Below are 21,620 nucleotides of genomic sequence, written 5' to 3'. Positions count from 1 at the left end.
GGCACTAATGGCATTCTTAAGCACACTAAATGAAGCTAATATAAATGCCAATATGTTTAGATACCAATATAATACGCTAATGCCTTTGCTAGCAAGACCTAATGTTTACAATGCACTATCTCTTCTGATGTAGGCTGGAACAAATTTGTTACTTTCATTGTCTAGTCTCAGGCTCATCCTTGGCTTTGAAAATATGAAAGTGACCGAGTTATGAGTGATGCTAGTAATGCCATTCTGTATGCAGCCCCGTGTCGGTAGATTTACTGGCACATTAAAGAACTCCTGCGGGACTAAATTACGGCCCCTCGGCGTCTCTGAAGACCTTAAAAGTAGTTAGTGGGACGTAAAGCAAATAACATTATAATTATTATTTATGCAGCCAATCCCTGTTACGAATGGTGTTAAAATGTCACTCATAGGGTAGGTTGGTGCGTGAATTTCAGTCGGCATGGCAGACTGAGATGTAATAGCAATGTCTTACTCAGTGAGGAAAGCAGCGGGAAACTACTTCACTAAATATTTCCCTAGTACGTCTCCTGAGTGACGCTTGGGCCACCTAACGGCTGTTGGCTGAGCTGTTGAAGTCCAAACCAGCCTCCAGGCTGAGCAGCTAATTTAACATAATACACTAGGCCTATAACGAAACATATTGTAGATACAATGTTCATGGTGTGGAAATTATTTGAAGAGGATAGAATACATTTGTGAGCCTCCGTGGCTCAGACGGCAGCGTGTCGGCCCCTCACCGCTGGATACCGTGGTTCAAATCCCGGTGACTCCATGTGAGATTTTTGCTGGACAAAGCGGAGGCGGGACAGGTTTTTCTCCGGGTACTCCGGTTTTCCCTGTCATCTTTCATTCCAGCAACACTCTCCATTCTCATTTCATAGCATCTATCAGTCATAAATAAATCACTTCACTTTGGGAGTAGCGACCCCATCGTACTAATAGCCTATATCTGCTTCATTCATTCCATCCCTGACCCGGTCAATGACTGGAAAACAGATTGTAGGTTTTCATTTTCAGAATACATTTGTATTGATTTAAGTTTATTTAGCGGCAAGGAAATGAATTTCTTAATGATTTCTGCAGAAGTTAATAACTAGGAAGGAAGACGGCTATCATATGGTATGCTGGTTGCACTAACAAAATATTTCAATTACGCTCTTTATAAGACACACTTGTAGCCGTAGAAGGACCTGTGGGTGAAGGACAACGAGGTGTGGTACCGGTCACATAATTCTTTATCCATTCCTTGCTTACACGGAAGGTTGAGATCATACTTAATTTCACTGAAGTGTTTATGTTATTTGAGTTAACAGTATTTTTGGGCAAAGGGTTTGTCTCTTAACAGTTTTCACGGAGTTTCTTTAACGGAGATGTCACCAATTCACTTTAAAGTTTCATTTATTATTTTATTGCCACTCCAAATGCTGTCTGTTCTGATAGACAAGGCGGGTGGGGGTGGGGTTGCCTCACAGGAATTCCTAAAAGTGTCTGGTCACATTTAACTATCTTCAATGTCATCGAACCTTGCGAACAGAGCTACTATGTCTAAACAAATCTGCCACTGAAGTCGGCGAAGATCTATTGGAATTTCGAAGTGTTACAGTATATCTTGAAATACGGCAAGAACGCCCTTCCAAAGCAAGTATCCTAGGTATAGGGTAAAGTGGGTTTTGTTTTCGAGAAGTGTAACGTCAAACGATGACAATGGATTGCAATGTTGATGTCATTTAAATGACGGAAAAAATGATGATGCTATCAGCATAAGCCATTTTACACATTTCTGAGCTGCGTGAACCTATTGACTACGGTTCTCCATCCTGGAGAGTTTTCAGGTCCTCTCAAAATCTACTATAAACGTAAACCAATGAACTTCTTAACTTAGCCGATCCATCTGTACGCTGTTATTTCCCGTAATCTTGTATCTTCAGTCATCCCTTGCATAAGGCATTCTTTGAAGATTTTCCCCATCTTTACTTGTGGCACGGGAAGAAAGACGATTGGGGATGTTAAGTAGCTTGATGATGGATACATTGGTTCCTTTCACAGTCCACGGAATACGCAACACCACATCTCAAGCACATAAATGCGTTGTTTGTCTCTAACCTTTAGTGTCCATCGTAGCTGACGTCTAGTTTCTATACTGGTGGGCTGTGCCTCTTCACGAACACTAACAATATAGTGCTTCGTTAATTGAAACGTTTCAATTTTATTTGCCGTGAGCTGATTGATTAATATTAAGAGGGTGAAAACAGCAGTGTATATAAAAAACTTGCTTCCCTGATTCAAAAGGAAAGGTCTTTCAAATGTCAACTAGATGTATAATGTGTACATGTGGTATCTAGACTGGCTACTTGTATTAAAGCGAGGTCATGCCGTGATGTTTTTGCCAAGTAGAGTAAATTATGCACCGTAGTTTACGTGCTACGAATGTTGTAGTGAAAGTTCGTCATGCATCCACTCGTTGAAGTTCCCAATCTGAAATGACTAAAATAGAAGTGATTTTACAAATTGAGTCAGTATATAGATTTACGTGACCGTTAAATTTGTGGTCATAAGTGAGCCGAAGTTTTTTTCTTAAAATGTCTTTCCTGTAACGGAGAAAATAAAGGCTTCAACAATGGTGAATTATAACGAGTTAAATATCTTGGTCAAGTATTCCATTTCAAGAATGATTAGACAAACAAATATATGGAATGGCTGTGTTCAGGTAAATCACTTGCCAAGACAATAGATTTGGAGGATGTCTGTAGGTGTTTCCTACCTAATGGATCTGATCAGAATACGAGAACAGACTCATTAAGCCTGATGGTACTTGGTTTTAGTAGTCTGAACAATAGAAATTCCGAAATATCAAATTCAATGAGCCATTTGGTTGTATCCTTCCTCACCTTCCAGGAGCCTCTTTATGTGGGTGGGAAGGACTGTGGGTGAATTCTTTCCTGTAGGTGGATAAAGTACCCACTCCAATGAAAATAAAGTGGAGATTCTTAATATGCAAATTCACTGAACAACAGGTACATGTACCGTTAAAGTGATCAAATCTTGTAAGAACTAAGGCATCAGTAAATAACATCGCAGTTACATTTCCAAGGCGAAACCTCGGATACTTTAAAAGAACATAGGATACTTGAAATATTTGACAGACCCATCTCTGCTTTTGATTACGGCAATAGTGTATCTGAATATCACATTCTCGTTTTAAATTGAGTGCCGCATAATTAGACGAATCAAGTTGCCGAATATTGCTGGCCTTTTTGAAATTTCTCATCGCAGTCGACCGACAATTAAGAATTCTCCATAAAGTAAGTTAAGATTTTCCGAGGTTGTAATTCACCAACATTGGAAATCTCGCCTGGTAGCAATGATAGTTAAGGCGTCAAGTCTATACGGTCTCTCACCGTGGTTAGCCGGTTAGAGTCCCGTTGGTGGAACAAAAATGTCACCATCAGAATGTTGGCCGGCAGGATAGAAGAAGTGGTGGTATACAATTTATAATCATTAGATTTCGTGCCAAAAGCCTGGATTCAATTCCAAGCCTTCCCGAAGTGTTGAAATGGAGTGAGGGCACATGACGCTGTTGATGGTGAGATATTCGTCCATCGGATAGGGACGTAAAATTTTGAGCAGACCCCCGGGTGTTATTAGACAGTTAAAGGCTATGTGCTGGCACCCGGTTTCACCCTCTCCCTACCTCATCATTATCATCATCGTCATCATCCCACATCCACATGTGCTGGCCGCTCATGGGCGAATATGTCGAATATGTCCGCTGACACTCCCGGCACTAAAATCCATAAAATAAATAAATAAATAAATAAATAAATAAATAAATAAATAAATAAATAAATAAATAAATAAATAAATAAATAAATAAACCTTGGAAGATATATTTCATCATCTATTTTTTCTACTCTTTTTAAACTCATTCTAATGCTTTTTAATTTTGACATTTACTTCTGTTACCGGCAGTGAATTTATCTTCATATTCATCCAACTAATCTTACGTACATTACGTGACTACTTCTCTACGAATTACTTATTATGAATTGTACTTGAAGGTGAGATAGGATGACTTTGATATAATCCGAAGCAATTTGTTATCATTTGTTCTCAAAGTTCCGGAAATCAAATGCTTGGAAGTTAACACTCCAGTTTTGCGTGGTTGTTCATCTTAACCGTGGGACCTCCTATGAAACGTTGAGTCCAGACCACAGGTATCTCACTTTACGTTTCAAAAATTCCATCTCAAATTGCCAGGATGCGAAGCATGATCATCTTGGGGATAAACCAGTGACGATAGCACTCAGGAGTTCCAAGGCTGAAATGAATAGTTGCTATGTGTTACTCATGTCGTCTAAAGTCCCTGTAATTTTTTTTTATTATTGCAGTCGCATGTATATCATACTGAAGGAAATTGTGTATCTGAAAATTACTATTTTGATAAATATTTGCCTGTCGGAAGAGAAATGTGTTCTGATAACAACTGTCAGGATGGAATAAATGTTAACGAGCAACCGGTGTCATTTCAATAGTGCCTCTTGCTGTCTGGAAATTCTTCTGCGGTAGCTGAAGGTTGTGGTGGGAGAAAGTGACAAGAGTAGTTGACTTTGCTTCTCAGATGGCTCTCTCTCTCTCTCTCTTTGACCTTCTGCATTGCGTGTTGGTTCGTTACCTCCGAAATTCCCATCCTGGGTTCTTCTTGGGATTTGTCGAGGTGAAGAGCATTCCTCACAAGAAGGCAATCAAGTCACACAAAGTGGAAGCTATAATAATACCCATGTTTGCATTAGGAATCCAACGGCGAGAAACTAACGAACGCACGGACACAAGAAAGACGACAGGCCCATAGTGAGGAAGTTTTGGGACAATAAGGAGGTCAAGGTGAAAAATACCAATGTCATACCGTGTAATTAGGGGCTGCCTGGCCGAGGCGGTAACGGCGTACTCAGTTTATCCGGAAGGGCATGGGTTCGAATCCCCATCAGGAAATCGTAAATTTTAAGAAACGAGATTTCCACTTCCGGAGGTGCACATGGCCCCTGAGGTTTGCTCAGCCTACAAAAAATGATTACCAGGTTAATTCCTGGGGGCAAAGGCGGCCGGGCGTAGGTCTAACCACTTTACTCCATCAAGTGCCGAGGTTACGGATAGTGTATGTCTTTACATTCCACCCCTCCAAGGGCATTTATGGCCTGTACGGAGATGACTTTACTTTTTATACCGTATAATTGTTCTATATGCTCCTTAGAGGGCTAAACGCATGTATATAATAATAATAATAATATGAAGAAGAAGGCGAAGAAGAAGTATGTTTGTTTGCTTGTTTGTTTGTTTGTTCGTCTAACCCTTGCCACATTTCTCTACGGGGTCGGGTATGAGGTGAGATGAATTTGTCGTGTGCGGGTTTTTACGACCGGATACCCTTCCTGACTTCAACCTCATCAAAGGAGTTAATGACATGAAATGAATGGCGTGATATATGATAGCGGGAAGGGAGGGGTGAAACATGGTGCCAGCACATAGCCTACTCCTGTCGAATAACACCAACGCATCTGCTGAAGACTTACCGTCTCCATCCGACGGACGAATCACCTTCACTCCATATGAGTACTGCGAAGAAGTTTGGAATTTAACCTGAACGCAATCTAGAGATTAGAAATGGTATACCATCACCTCCCATACCCTGCCGGCCTACATTCTGATGGTGAAAATGTTTTCGTACGACGGGACTCGAACTACGGTGTCAGACCATTTAGAGTTCAACTCCTTAACGATCATGGCCATCAGGTGGACTAATAATAATAATAATAATAATAATAATAATAATAATAATAATAATAATAATAATAATAATAATAATAATAATAATAATAATAATAATAATCTTCCACTACTTTTCCCACACATTGAAGGAGCGATGTGTTTCAAACACAATTTGTCCCAGTTGTATGGCTGGATGCCCTTCTGACGCCAACCCTGCAGTACTGTACAGGGAGCCACGTATCAAACGATTATGTCTTCCTATGGAATTGTCTGTGTATCTTCCCAGTCCCGTGGTTAGTCAGGGGCTTAAAGATCTTTTGCCGGGCTGAGTTGCTGAGGCTGTTGAGGCGCTGGCCTTCTGATCCCATCTTGGCAAGTTCGACCCTGGCTCAGTTTGGTGGTATTTAAAGATGCTCAAATACGTCAGCCTCGTGTCGGTAGATTTACTCTCATGTAAAATGAATCTAAATTCCTGCATCTCGGCGTCTCCGAAAACGTAAAACGTAAAACAAATTAGATTATTAAAGATCTTTTCTTTCTAATCTGCTATTCACCCAGTACGAAACCAAGAGGGGATATACAGCGCACAAAAGGCCGGAGGTTTGGCTAGCACTGATATACAGCAATAATTTGAAAAGTTGACCTTTTAATCTTCATATTAAATTAATTAAAACAAACATTCATTGAATCTGGGAAAATCCTATCTGAGTTTAGATTAGATGTATGCTCGGCAATATTCTCAGGCACAAGGCAGAGGAGTGGATTCCTATCATACAAAACAGACTTCTCTGTGATTCTCAACAAAATTGTACTGCGCTTCGTTTATCAAACCTGTTTCACAAGATTATAAAACGAGAAGTTGCCAGTACAGTCTCTCTGAAAATTAAATCAATTTCCATCTGTCAATTGTGGCAAAGGGAACAAGATAGCGCTGTAGGTTATTTGCTGGCTTTCCACTTGCATGACTACGGAAAACATGTTTTAACTACGTTCATTAGCACCTTTTAAGTCGTGATAAAATATTCTGATTTAAAGTCAGTGAAATGAAATCGCGTATGGCTTTTAGTGCCATGAGTGTCCGAGGACAAGTTCGTCTCGCCAGATGCAGGTCTCTTGATTTGCCCCCTGTAGGTGACCTGCGCGTCGTGATGAGGGTGAAATGATGATGAAGACGACACATACACCCAGCCCCCGTGCCAGCGAAATTAACCAATTAAGGTTAAAATTCCCGACCCTGCCGGGAAACGAACCCGGGTCCCCTGTGTCCAAATGCCAGCAAGCTAACCATTTAGCCATGGAGCCGGACATTTAAAGTCAGAGTTCATCTAACAGTTTCCTCCAGACTTAAAAAAATATGCCTGCCTAATAAAAAGTATCTAATTTCAAGTTAACTTTTAACCAACAAAGAATAATGTATTTAGTCATGGGACCTTCAGCTAAATGGTTAAAGAGTTTGGAATGTTTCTAAATTCTTTTCTGGTTATGAAACACAAATTAGTTGAAAATACTTCGCAACTAGGAAAGCTCTCTAATCCTCGAGTTAATTTCCTCAGAATTTCATTATAATGACATCTAATTGGTTACGAAAATATCGGTTATCTGTTGTTTGCTAAATGGAAATCAGAATCTTCCGTTGTTGACCAATAAGTATCAGTCTTTAATACTACATCGGAATTTATCTTTATTGCTGCTCCCCTGATGTCAGTTACCAAGCTAGTTAGTTCTTCTGCTTCGACTCCCAAGATAGCGGATTCAATACTGGCTGCATTGGAAAGCGTCTGTGAGGGATTAAATACGATAACACTACGACGTTGGTTACGTTAATGAACTCCAGCAGGACAATTCCGGCAATCTAGCACCTCTCAGCTCTTTCAGACTCGAGGGTAACATATGTTTCTTTTTCATGCTAGAATATAATGACAAATTACAGGGAAAATATCATAAGAAATTTAACAGAGTAGTTTTACAGAAATGTACGACGTACAGATTTGCGTGATGCGGGCCATAATTGTTAATTTTCTCAACATCTCTGCCTTTATAACGGATTGAATTTTATCTGTAATCACACACAATTTTAATTTTAAAAACATAAATTGTTTTACGTCACACCGTCATAGCACCGTCTTATGGCGACGATGGACCAGGAGAGGTTTAGGAGTCAGAAGGAAGAGGCCGTGGTCTTAATTACGGTACAACCCCAGGATTTTCCCGGTGTGTAAATGAGAAACCATTGAAAAACATCTTTAGGACTGCCGACAGTGGTGTTCGAACTCACTATCTCCCGAATACTGGAAACTGGCCGCCCTTAAGCGACTGAAGCTATCGAGTTCAGTGTAAAAATTAAATTATGCATTGCTTAATTCCTTCGTTTTAAGGGTGGTATACAGCTTCACTTAATAAGATTTTCTAAAAGAGTTTAGCTCTTTTAAAAGCTTAAATACAATCTGATTATGTAGTAACTTCAACAATTAAATTACACTTTGAATGTTCTACTCGATAGGGAGAGATACACACAGTAACTTCAAAACTAAGTGCTTCAGGTTCTGAGAGAAAATTGAAACATTAACTAGTAAAAACAGAGAGAGTGAAGGCTAATGAATGTGTGGTGCAAGTATGCACTGTTTAGTAGAAAATATTAAGTTAGGAGGAAATACGTTCCTGACATACACAAATGTATGGACATGGTCTGAAATGCCTGAGGTCTATATCAATTGAGAGGACGTTTAATGAATAATATTATTACAGTAAACATATTCAAGGATCTCACTACAACTTGTAACTCGGTAATGAGATTTAGAACGCATTAAGCAACACTGGATAGTAGAGAGACCCCCCTCTTGTTCTCGGTAGTTCTACCGTTCCTAGTCGTCGACCTCAATGCCTTTACTGGAGCCAACCTGTCTGCGACAGCAAGGACGCGTCAGCTGTGGTTTACCATCACCTCATACACTCCACATACGGTATTATTGTTCACGCTTGGAGGACATTCGAACGCACAGGTGCGTAGCAATAGTCTGCGTTTACAGGCATTCAAATGTATGACAAACAGACTAACCTAGATTGACTATTCACTACTCCCAGATTATGATACTTCTGCCTCTTCCCTCTTCTTCTTCTTCTTCTTCTTCTCCTCCTCCTTCTTCTTCTTATTTAGGACAACAGACGTCAAGTTGTATAGAATTTACTCACAATTTGTTTCGGTTTCAATTCCCGGTTCTGCCAAAGATGTAATGTATTTTTATGGTAAAGGAAGAGAGGAGAAGGTAAGAGTGGAAAAGACTTGCCATGACAGATCATCGAACTGCAATCCCTTCAGTCAAGAATCCATCCCTTCTCCCAGACCGTCACGGCTATTTTTTGCAGCTGAAATTGCATTCCCGGGATAGTCATATAATAATAATAATAATAATAATAATAATAATAATAATAATAATAATAATAATAATAATAATAATAATAATAATAATAATAATAATAATAATAATAATAATAATAATAATAATAATAATATTTTCACACAATTTGGATGGATAACAGTATATTGACAAAACGAGTGTTTAACCATGTTTAAAAGAGCAAGAATGGGAACCAGTGGATCCAAGGAGTAAAAGAAGAGATATGACAGAGATTGGAATAACAGGCGATGCAATACAAGACAGAACAACTTTCAGAAGATTGATACAAAATTTCAAGGCTTTCCAGGAGAATGAAAAGAGGAAATGTTATAATAACATCTGGACACAAGAGAGGAGGAAACAGCAAAGTGAAAGGATGAAGAATTATTGGAAGTCAAGAAAAGAAGGATTAAGATGAATGCACAGGGTTACTTTCTGTGGTCCTTAGATGGCCAAAATCTAAGAAAGAAAAGAATAATAATATTTCAGGCCAGTGGTACCTTAAAATGCTCAAATCCATCTGCCTCGTTTAGGTAGAGTTACTGAAACGTAACAATACACGTCAAGTAATCTAGAAATTAACCACAATTTGTTTCGTATTCAATTCCCGGTTCTGTCAAAAATGTAATAATTGTTATGGTAAAAAAAGGAGAACAAATTGGAATTGAAGGTAAAATGCAAATGGGGCAACATTCCAGCATTTCAAAGTCTCCGAGAACCGTAAAGAACGTAATTAGTGTGACCTAAAAACATTAACATGAATTAAATTAATAGTAATGATAATAATTTGATATTGGGAAGCTAGCAGCCATTTCTTGAATGAAATTATACCTGATGTGAAATGTTCTTACACAATGGCCGACAACGACTCCTTCCCTTAAAAATTCGGGACATGAGAGTAAAAATGCGGTGTTTTCTTGATACCAATTGATGATCTTCTTCTTAGTGGGTCCGAACCCTCTATCTGGTGAATTCAAGATTACTGCTATGTTACTCACGATGTTGACAGGTTACTCTGCCGGATTACCTTACATGGCAATACATTCTGAACACCTTGACCTGTAATCTTGATCGGAATAGACAAGTATTTCTATGAACATGTAGTGACACACACGTACACATAAAATAGGATGTAATCACCTAGATGAGCGGCAGGGAAGTGTGGTCATATAGCAAGCATTTGGAAGAGAAAATTGCTTCCAATAGAAAGGAAACTCAATTAGTAGTTAATTTGAAGGTCATGTCATGAACTATGAGGCCATGCAAGGTCATCATAAACTGACATTTGGAGAATGAATTGTCACCATAGACTATTTAGTGCACAGGCGTGTTCTGACCCTTTAAGGTTGCATACGACTTCTTCCATTTATCATTTTCGTCTTACACTTTGCATCGAGGGATGCCCGAGGTTTTAAACTCAGAGAAATTAGAGGTCAAAGTGTGTAATTTGACGATAGATTGCTCCGAGAGCATACACAGCCTTCACATCTTATATCTTTGCCAATGTACCGGATGTGGTAACCTATTTACCGTGTTAAGTATCAGGCCACCACACTTGTGACCCCCCTGCGGTAAGAACACATGGTCAGTTCTTCAAGGTATCAGTGATATTTATGAGTTCTAGATAGTTATACCGGACAGTAAAGCGTTGTAATGAAGGGAAATTCAACGCCGCATTGGTATCATTAAGTAGTTAACTATTGCAGCTGTTTAACTTAGACAAGAGAACTAATGAAGTTAAAATGTCGAGTTATTGATTTCAATTGCGCGAGGATAAACGGCTATGATCGCATTGATTTTGATATATAGTACAGATTTGTAGTTTTATGTTCTAATTTTTTTGGCCCGTGTTATTTATTACATGAACTTAAACAAATCTCTGAAGCACATCAGTTCCCAAAGACGCGATCTAAGTAATTTGGTACCACTTATCTATCCATTCAGCCAGGCATCTGGGGGATACGTCACTGCCCTTAAGTACACACAAATAATCACCCACCTTTTGCAGGCGTTCCGTTTTACTCAGGTCCTACTAGATGACAAAGTAAACTGGATCTCCCTTGGGCGTTTATGGCTGATTTAAAGAAAATGAATTTTGTCGCGCGAACCCCAAATCATCACCAGAGATCTTTTACACACCAACACCTTACGCAATGGAGTGTCGGATAGATTTTCTCCCACCTTTAAAACTTCGGTGACCTCTACCAGGTTTGAACCTACGACCTTGGGATCAGGAGGCCGAGATTCTACGACTGATCCACGAAGTTACCTGGTACGGAGTAACACTGAGAACAATGCTGAGAAGCAGAGTAATCCGAAACAAAATATATATGCATTTAATTACAATCCAAATCACTGTGGTTCGATTGTTAAATTTCATTTTGGATATTTTTTGTATTCCTCAGCGTAACAGTATTTACTTCTGAAACTTATGTGTCTGTCTCTGACTGTTCCAGGTGCCGTTTTTCTCATGCTGATGGGCGTCCTAGCCATCGGTACTGGCAGTTTTATTCTCCTTGCCGATCCCTATGACATGCTTCTAAAGTGGGTAAGTAGGTTATGATTCAAGGCTCCTTTGCATGTTGAATATTAAGTGAAATTTTCCAAAAATTCACTTATTATGTATAGTATACGAAGAAAGTAGCCTAACGACAAATATCAGGAATGCAGTGCATACAGAAATAATTTCTTCGAAGGAGCATTAAGTATTCTTCGAACATCATGTTACATGAAAGAAATTTTAACGAGAGAGCGATAGACAACGAATACCTTTTGAGAGGAATATTGACATTTATACTTTTTCATATCGAAATACCTGGTATCATGATTTCACATAGTATCGCATGACATTATTTTCTAATATTCAATGTCCCAAATATGGCTCAAATTCATACCAATCATCACTTTGAATTAAATATGCTTATTAGTCACGAATATTCCCTACATATTATCGGCCACCATCATCATTAATTCGAACTAATTCAGAAATATATTCTTAAATTTTGTATCTTATTTCCGGAAGGATAAAACTGAGTCAGCTTTGTTTCGAGTTCTATTCTGATTTAAGAAAATATTGGAAACTCTACGCTAAATGTTTTGAATTTGAATGACACAAATATTTCACATTGTACTCATTAATTAAAAAATTCCCGCTATGTCCTGATCAATAGGCATAATGTAGGCCTCAATTCTTTTAAATTCTGATTATATTTAGCAGGCATTTTTCAAAAATATCAATGAGCAAAGTGTGATCATACAAGCCTGCTATTCGTATGGTGATCTTGAAGATACGATGAAAAATTTGTACATGTCTTAAGTTATACGAGGCATTAATGTGCTTTGGTAGAGGTGGAACGTCAACATTAAATTACTATTTTTCGTGAAAAGAATATACCTTTGGAAACATTGATAATTATTATAAGTTGCATACTATTGAGAAATATAATCAAGAGGATAGTAAAAAAAAGGCTAGGGTGAAGGCATCTTTCAGAATGACATAGTTAGAAAAATATTTCGATTGGGAATTTTTAAACATGTCATGTTATAAAAAAATATAAAACGCAAGCAAAATCAGTTTGATTTTAAAAAATCATAAACTTATTAATCTACTATATTCTTATTATAATTATCCAAGATATTTTGAGGAAAGTCTCAAGCCTCATACGTTTGTAAGCGAAGTTTCATGAATTTAAATTTACCCACTTGTTATGAAATGAAGGAATGTGTTTGAGAAATATAACATTCTATATTCCAGAAACTCACGCTGTCTGATGGAGGAGAAACGTACGAGATCTGGAGGAAACCTTCTGCGGACCTTGTATTGAGAGTGTACCTCTTTAACATCACTAACAAGGATGAGTTCCTCAGTGGAAAGGAAAAGCTGAAAGTTCAAGAAGTGGGGCCGTACGTGTACAGGTAAGAATTCCTTCACCTTTTTCTTTCATTTGGGCATATCATGGCCCTGGATGCTATGGTGTGATATGGGCAATAATTTGTTAAGTAGGGTATTGCTAGGAATTAACTCATTTCACATATGGTTATCAGTGTTAGCCTTTGTGTCAATATCAGGTATTCCATAAGGATTTCATTTAATGTGTTCCTCCCTCAATAAATAACTTTTAAAATTCTGAAAAAAACTTCCGTTTTTATTTGAGTATTAAAAGGGAAGGATAATTATCACTGTAAATTTTGAGGCACAGACGATGATGGATGAGACGTAACACATTATGTATCTTCTTAATTGTACGTACTGGTACTAAGATTCTTGGAGATCAGTAAACATACCCTATAACACAGATCCACGATATGATTTGATATCGGTGAAGAGGTGAAACATGGGTTATAAAAATATTATGCACCTTATGACATTGTAGAACATCGATTGCTCTTGCAGAGATTTATCAACTAATTAAGGACTACCAACTTATTCAGAACTTTCTTCAGAGCAGGTGTTCCTTTGTTACTCATCAAGGCAAGAACAGCAGTTGGAGGACAAGGAAGAATGGGCCCCACAAGGAGCTGTGTTAGCACTTAGATTTATAAAATTTGTATTACCGACCATCTCATACTGGAATTCATACAGCCCTTCATATACGCCGATGATACTCTCTAGCAGTTTAGAGAAGGTTTTCAAGGAAGTAGAAGATAAATTTGAAAATGGCCTCAAACTTGCACTGTACTACGACAGAAATCCCCTGGAACAATCGCTTCCAAAACTCAAACGCCTTTAATTTACGCAATAAGGAAGCTAATAGGAAACTGAATATATAGTGGTGCAATGAAACGTTTCTGCATAGTTCAATAGAAAAACTCTCACTGTCCACTGTTACAAGGTAAAGCAAACGATGCACACATTGTTAGTATGATAGTATGTACTGGATGATGTGCTCAGCCACCTCCTCTCAGGACATTTGCTCTGGGACTGTGATATTCAGAGGGAGAATACCCAGCGCCTGTGTGGAATGTATCTTGTTGTACACAACTAATAGATACGGCCCCAACGAAAGACCCAGATTTTTAACTGGATACCTGCCACCTGCTACAACAAGCGAACTCTGTTTAATATTACGCATAGCTCCAGCTCACATCCGTAGGTATGTGGCTGCTAATGTAGAAAGAACGAAACAGCAAATCGACGCTCGTCACCCACATTATGGACAAAAATCTGCTTCTCATAGACTTCGGTCACGTAACAGGTTCCTCAAAAGAACTATATATTGTATTGCTCTCCAGAAAATGCAAAGCTTGCAAGGTGGAAGGAGAAACTACATCTGCCACTGCTTCAGTTAAAGGACAAACTGCCTCCTGGTTGTGACTTGCCGCCCACCACCTGGACGTCTCTCCATTTAGCTGTTGGTATATCCAGATGCGAGGATAACGCAATGAAATAAAGACTCCATCGTGAATCGGGAGGCATCTTTTATGAGTGTGGATACACTCAGAATCAGGAACATCTGCTAGTCTGCCCAAACATTAGTCAGGTATGCACCAAAAATGATTTAAAGGTTACCAATACCAGAGATGTCCTCCCTGAAGTTCTGAAAGAATCGTGTTTGATCCGTACACAGATATGAATGAATGCATTATATGTAAATACTGTATATAGAATTGGAGCTTATTATTCCATTTTAGACAATTTTTCCTTCCTGAAGAGATTCACATTTTAAATGTTGCATATCCTACCTAAAACTTTTTATTATTGAGCTACAAAACGGTGCGCCAACACAATGATCGTTGTCCTATATGATATACATTTATATGTTTACTTAATTGCTTCCCAATTTATGGGTGGCCATACGATTCAAGTCCTTGCGTACGTATTCTCACTGGACGTTTTAGCTCTGGTTTTAAGTGCTGTATAATTTTATTTAATTATGTACTAATATGTAGAATATAAGAAGAAATACAGTGGGACGTACGAGAGGTAGTAAAATTAAGGTAGCGTAATAGAAGGAAAGATCAAGTTTCATATTTGAAGAAATAGCATTAAGGAGGATGTGAATGAGAGTTTTTGAGTGGGGAATTGAGAACACACAAAATATGTGCCAATGTGCCATTATATTTTAAAGTACAAATGTTACTAAAATTTCGTGAAATCTAAGATGTGTTTTTAATTAATTGAAATTTGAACATCATTTTCTACTTGAATATCAAATATATAAATTCCTTCTTTTTTCTTGTTTCTTTTAAAACACACCCATACAGATGGGTATTATGGTGACGATTAATAGGATAGGACAAGGACTGGGAAGGAAGCGACCGTGTCCTTAATTAAGGTACAGCCCTAGCTGCATCGGGAACCTATACGCTATGCAACAGGATTAGTAAATATGAAATCACCATAAAATTTTAATTTTTTAAAATTCAGCAAACAATACAGTTATTGAATGTCACTTCTAAGCAATAAATAACTTAAATCGATGCTCTTAGTTTCAAAATTATAAAAGATATATCATTTGTCGTTCTTAAAATAGGTTGTTCCGAGTGAATATTTTACCACAATATTTCCAGTTAAGTTATGGTTTACCTATTCCAACAACAGACCCAATATAGCTAGAGACGCAACTGCAGGGTATTACGGGCAGACTGAAAAGCAATAATTATATGATTCACCATCACCACCATTACAGAGATAATTAGATTTACATAGTTATGTGGGACTAATGATCAAAGGTCTGCCATTATTCCATGCTGAATTAACACCATCTATACTCTACCAGGTATATTCAAGTTATACACTACTGAGCATGTCTTAAACATAACGGCATAAATAACTACAATATTACCTCAAAGAGGAGCTCTAATGGGATTTATCAGTCTTTGTAACAAAAATGATGTCAGGTAATAGTTGTTGTCGTTCTGTGCATGATATACCCATTTAATATTCCTAATTCTTTATTGTTTCTTTCCACAATATCCTACTAATATTCTATGTGTAAGCATCTTCATTAAAATAATAGATGTACTCCGGCCTTCAACATAAACTGTTTTCTGTTTCAGAGAGAATCTGGAACATGCTAATGTAACCTTCAATGACAATGGGACACTAAATTCTATTCCGAAGCATCCTTTAGTTTGGGCGCCAGAGTTAAGCAATGGTACTGAGGAAGATCTGCTCATTCTTCCCAATATTGCACTGTTGGTGAGTTCCCTATTATATTACAGTGGAATTTCCTAAAGTGTAATAAATCAACATTGGTCTCTGTTCTGTCCAGAAAGAAGAAAGAGAGTTTCTAGAACATGTCATCCCCATCTTGATAGATTATTCAGACTAAGGATTTAGAAATTTAAGTCAGCAGGCTCATCAATCTGTCTTTTATGAATAAACAAACGGAAATTGTCTATTTTTATTAGCCGTTCCTTTCTGCTATCATAAAATATAGGATGATTTCCTGTCTGCCTATGCATTCTTTCTGCTGTTAAAAGTGTTGGACTACAAATGTTTATTGTGTGATCCGTTGGCGCAATTTGGAATACAACGAATGCAGGTGGCTGACTTAGAGAATCAATGAGTAAACTCTAATAAGATTCAAATAAAATCGTTCTTTAACTGGTGGTATCTGAAGCTCTTACAACACGTTCTGTGGCAGGATGACAGTGTTTCAAAAGCCTCAGAAGGGTTGCTTGGCTTTTATGACCAGTCTTTCTCTCCAGACGGTTCCTCAATATGTTTTCACGTGGTTATATGGACCTTGTCCGAAGTCCAAAGCATAATTTATAATTCTTGCACAAGCTAGATATAGTAGCCGTTACTTACAGGTATGTGGCAGCTATGCTAGGTCTACAAGACGTTTACTGTGGATGTGTATAGATATACTTAAAAGATGCAAAAACACGACATTTATTTTCAAAATAAATTGATCACATTATAAACAAAGATTTAGAAGTAAAACGTAACCTTGTGTGGACATTTTAACCGAAACACATTTTGACTTAATTTGTTCTTTCATTAAAGACATGATTAGAAAAAGCAATGTAATATTACCATGTTTATATATAATTATCATATGACACTAGTGATCGATGTACAGATAATATCATTCATGATAAACAACTCGGAAGTTTAATTCAGACGATGACAACAGCTGAGAATGAGGTTTTACCTGAATTCGTGGTTATTTCAGCGTTCATCTTCAGTGGTTCTCATTCAGCACTTGCTGCTCTAAATCCAAGTATCCAAGTAGAAAGGCACATAATACGAATCAATTCATCTCACATGAAAACATGAAAAGAAAACCAGTTAACTCCCAGGCCACAAGATATAAAGAAAATAATAATAATGGTAAGCAAAGCAAAAAGCAAATCAAACTCATCTTCGTACAGGCCATGAAGGCCCTTGGAGGGGTGGAATGTAAAGGCTTCCACTATCCGTAACCTCAGCACTTGATGGGGTAGAGTGGTTAGCTCTACGCCCGGCCGCCTTTGCACCCAGGAATTAACATTGTGCTCATTTTTGGTGTAGGCTGAGTGAACCTCAGGGCCATGTGCACCTCCGGAAGTGGAAATCTCGTTTCTTAAATTTTACGACTTCCTGACGGGGATTCGAACCCACGTCCTTCCGGGCGAACCGAGCAGGCAGCCCCTAATCAGAATGGTGTTCAACGAAATTTAGAACTTAGTTCTTCTCTGCCAAGTTTAGTTTAGTAAATATTAGAGAAATGTTAGGAAAACTGAGCTGACAAGGGACGAAATACTGTACACTGAAGAAAGGAAAGGCCTATTTCACTTTCAGTACAAGCTTAGACAAAACCGTATTTAATCCAAGGAACAAAAATGTTGTTATTTTTTCTGCTGTACTTGAAAATACTAAATCTTGCCATAATGCGGAAGCATTTTCAAGTAAACCACCGGCTATACAGATTCATGAATGACAGTAAGGCGTGACATGGTGACCCAGTTTCTCACAGAAGTAGATCAAGACTATATGTGCTCACTTAACCCTGAAGTCTCAAGTGCGTGCACGCAGTGGCATCACCTGAGGGTCCAGCGTCCCATTGGTCCAGTCTCATTGAACTACATCATCTGTAGCATGCGTAAGGAAGTTCCCACTTCCTTTCTATGACTCAAGGATAGAATGTTGGAGAGGACAATACAAGGAATGCATCCTTATACCTAACTACATTTCGATCCTGTCCGGCAACGCCCATTGAAGTAAATTTTGGCAACGTCACCGTGGTTCGAATGCTGATACATACAAGTGAGATCTTTAGAACTAGGATCCACAATCGTGTGGTACATATTCCGATTCAGTCTGTGAGTGCTGTGGTGACAGCGTATAACAAATAGTCTCGTAAAACTCGATGCTTCCATTTATACTGTAACAGTTAACGGTGAACTTGAGGTACGTTTTTGCTTAGTCTCTTCCTACTTGCTTTCCCTCCGCTGCTGTTGGCCTTTAAGCAGATGGGTAGCACATTCACTTGATTGGGATCTCACTCCCTGCGATCAATTTTCCAAGCTTAATCTAAGCAAAGCAATTATGGAATTACACTTTTTTGCAATCCGTTTAAATGGACTAAGCATTTTCAGACCTTAATTCCTTCCCTTTACTGTGCACTAAAATATCACTTGAATGGAGGGCAATCAAGTTTTGTGAATGATACAAAGTCTTACATATTTACCATTCTTTTATGAACTTCTCATTTCTGCTGCAGACTGAATGAATATCAGGATGATGTGCCTCATCAGAGATGGAAGTTTCATCTCTAAATTTCTTGAATCAAACCCATGCTCTTCAGAGTGAGCCATACGTGCCGTTTCTGCCTCGGATTAGCAGCCCTAAACCTAAGTCACGTTCTAACTAGTATCTCATTAAACACGCCAAACTGCATGATTCCTTTGCTAAATTGTACCCCACTGAGCTCCTCACCTGGAAATGACGTGTTTCGATCGTTGATAGTGGCAGAGAATTAGACCATGTCCCTGGTTTTCAGTGGCCTCTGTCAGATTTCATAAAGTGTACAAATAAAGGCGTACAAGGGAAAATCAGTCAAGGTAGCTTACTGTATTATGTGACTGTTATGATGTGGTCGAAGGCATAGGACCTCCAGTTTTCCGTGAAATCTGTAACACAGATTTTCTGTTTCAAAACTCTCACACTAATTGGTAGGGATTCGAACCGTGGCTGTAGTCATAAGAAACCTGTGACCCTGATATTTGGTTTTCATGTCGTCTGTTCGTACGAATGACTACAGTATGAAAAAATGTATTAAAAGGTGGTCGAGGCCACTTCTGTCAACATATTACTCATCTACGTATGAGATCAATAATGTTTGGAGCCTTAACCTCCACATCGTCCATGGTGAAAAAATGTGAAGAATCACTTTACATCTTGTGTTAGGATGAAATGGCAAAATCAGCATTACGAAACCTGTTAATAGAAAGGTATGAAAAGTGAATTTGGTGAAGAGGGCAGCATAGTGGCAGTGATTAGTCTGCGTTTACGGTAAAAGTCATTTATTTGCCTGTAACGTTTTGGAGACTTCCTGCTGTGATCTTCAAGGTGAGAGGCAGCAGGCTCTCCTTATTAGTCGACGTTTATTCGTGGTCCAGTGACTGGACAGTAGGAGTTTATGGGTCGACTCTCAGACAACTTAGCCACATTCACGTTTAAGTGCACTCACACGCCAGAGTTCCACAATATAAATTATGCCAGTCGTCACTAACCTTTCCTCTTTTATTAGAACCGGTTCCTCATTTAAGTAATGTTCTCGCACTTCTGGTCTACACGTGAGCAGTAATCACGAGACGATGGACTAGTTGAAGAGTCCTTGGTCTAACCTCTTCTTATTCTTATTTTACACCCAAAAAATAAAGTCTCTTTTGGGAAATACAGGTAAAAAAACCCGCACGAGGATCACACGCTGAATGGCACTTGAGTCATCGAGCCGGCAGAGACAATTCAGTAGGTTTTGAATAAAATTCACATCTTCTGAATTTACAGACTATACAATAAAATTTTCTTTTTGAAAAAGTGGCTTAACATCGCACCGGCACATACAGGTCTTTCGGAGACGATGCCATAGGCCAGGGTTTGAACTGGGAATAAAGTGACCGTAGGGCTTCTGAGAGTGGGGTTCAAATCCACTATCCACCGAATGCAAGCTAGCAACTATACGGCTTGAGCCACGAAGAAAACTCACTCGATAACAAATTATTATTCATACATTGCCCCTTACGTGAAATATATTATTTCATTCAACCAACAAGGTTTTGTCAGATTTAATTAGTGCCAAGTGGAAAAGTTAGAGCATTCATAATATCATGTCCTCGTCATCGTTATCGATTTGAGATGCGTAAATCACCTGATTCTGAGGATGTCTATCGAATAATCTGTGTTAAAATAATATCTCTGTTTGTAAATGCGATCATAATAAATTACTCACATCCGTGTCCGCCTCTATAGCGTAACGATTAGTCAGATTAGCTGCCGTCCTCGGGGGCCCGGCTTCGATTCCCGGTACTGCCAGAAATTTAAGAATGGCAGGAGGGCTGGTATGTGCTACATGCAGTTCACCTCCATTGGGGGTGTGCCTGAAATGAGCTGCACCACCTCGGTATGAGGGCAGGAGTTTCATTCACATCCGTGATGAAAACCACACCGGGATAGTTTCCTGCTTGATCACCCGGATTCGATTTGTTACACTGTTCTTTAATCGTTTGAGAATGGTTTGAGAGTCAGAGACTGGAAACCTTAAACCTCGGCAACATGGACATTTAATTAAGGAACACTGATTGAAATTCTACTGAAGGCATCCAAGTACTCGAACATAGAGACCAAAAAAAAAAAAAAAATGAGGGAGAGAACCAGGAAGCAATCAGAATACGGTAATATCTGTATTTCACTGTAAGGGACTTAGGACTAGAAGAAGACCCTGTTCCATGTATGTAGAATATTCAGCCCGGGGGCTGGTTTGGACCCCAACAGCTCTGCCATCAGCTGTAACAGGTGACTCTGGCGTCACTGAAGAGGTGTACATGGGAAATGAGGAGTGAGGTAGTTTCCTGTTGCTTTCTTCATTGCGCCAGAAGTTTCTATTTGATCTCAGTCTGCCAAGCCCACAGAAATGCATGCACCAACCGACCCTGTGAGCAACATTTTCACACCATTCATAGCAGGGAATTACTGCATAAGGAACGGCATTATTAGGATCGCTCATACCTCAGTCAATTTCATACGCCAAAGCCAAGGATGAGACAGATAGGTCAAGGAAAGTTTGAACTCCTATTTCTATATCGGCCTGATGGATGAATGGTCCTCAAGAAGTGTTTTGTAAACATTTTCATTTCCTTAACTTGATATCATTTCAGATTTTGTTCAGCGTCACTCCAAGTTGATAACATATTTCAAAACTCTGGAATATTTAATTTCCTCATACAGAGATTTTAGTTCTCAATAATATGCATTTTCTAGATGTTTTGTTTTCATTCTAAACTACAGTATGTTTTTTAATG

The 21,620-nt window shown here is 38.6% G+C and overlaps 1 protein-coding gene across 1 annotated transcript in view; it reads left to right on the top strand.

Annotated features, from left to right (window-relative positions):
• LOC136884262 (scavenger receptor class B member 1) overlaps positions 1 to 21,620 on the top strand; it is a 67,923-nt gene that overhangs the window by 30,493 nt on the left and 15,810 nt on the right. Inside the window, exons 2-4 of the mRNA XM_067156333.2 lie at positions 11,624 to 11,715; positions 12,922 to 13,082; positions 16,167 to 16,308. Coding sequence (XP_067012434.2) covers positions 11,624 to 11,715; positions 12,922 to 13,082; positions 16,167 to 16,308 — 395 coding nt within the window. The remainder of the gene's footprint in view (positions 1 to 11,623; positions 11,716 to 12,921; positions 13,083 to 16,166; positions 16,309 to 21,620) is intronic.

This window comes from Anabrus simplex, chromosome 1, assembly GCF_040414725.1.
Source record: "Anabrus simplex isolate iqAnaSimp1 chromosome 1, ASM4041472v1, whole genome shotgun sequence".
Lineage (NCBI taxonomy): Eukaryota > Metazoa > Arthropoda > Insecta > Orthoptera > Tettigoniidae > Anabrus > Anabrus simplex.
This window is presented reverse-complemented; position numbering and strand designations above follow the sequence as displayed.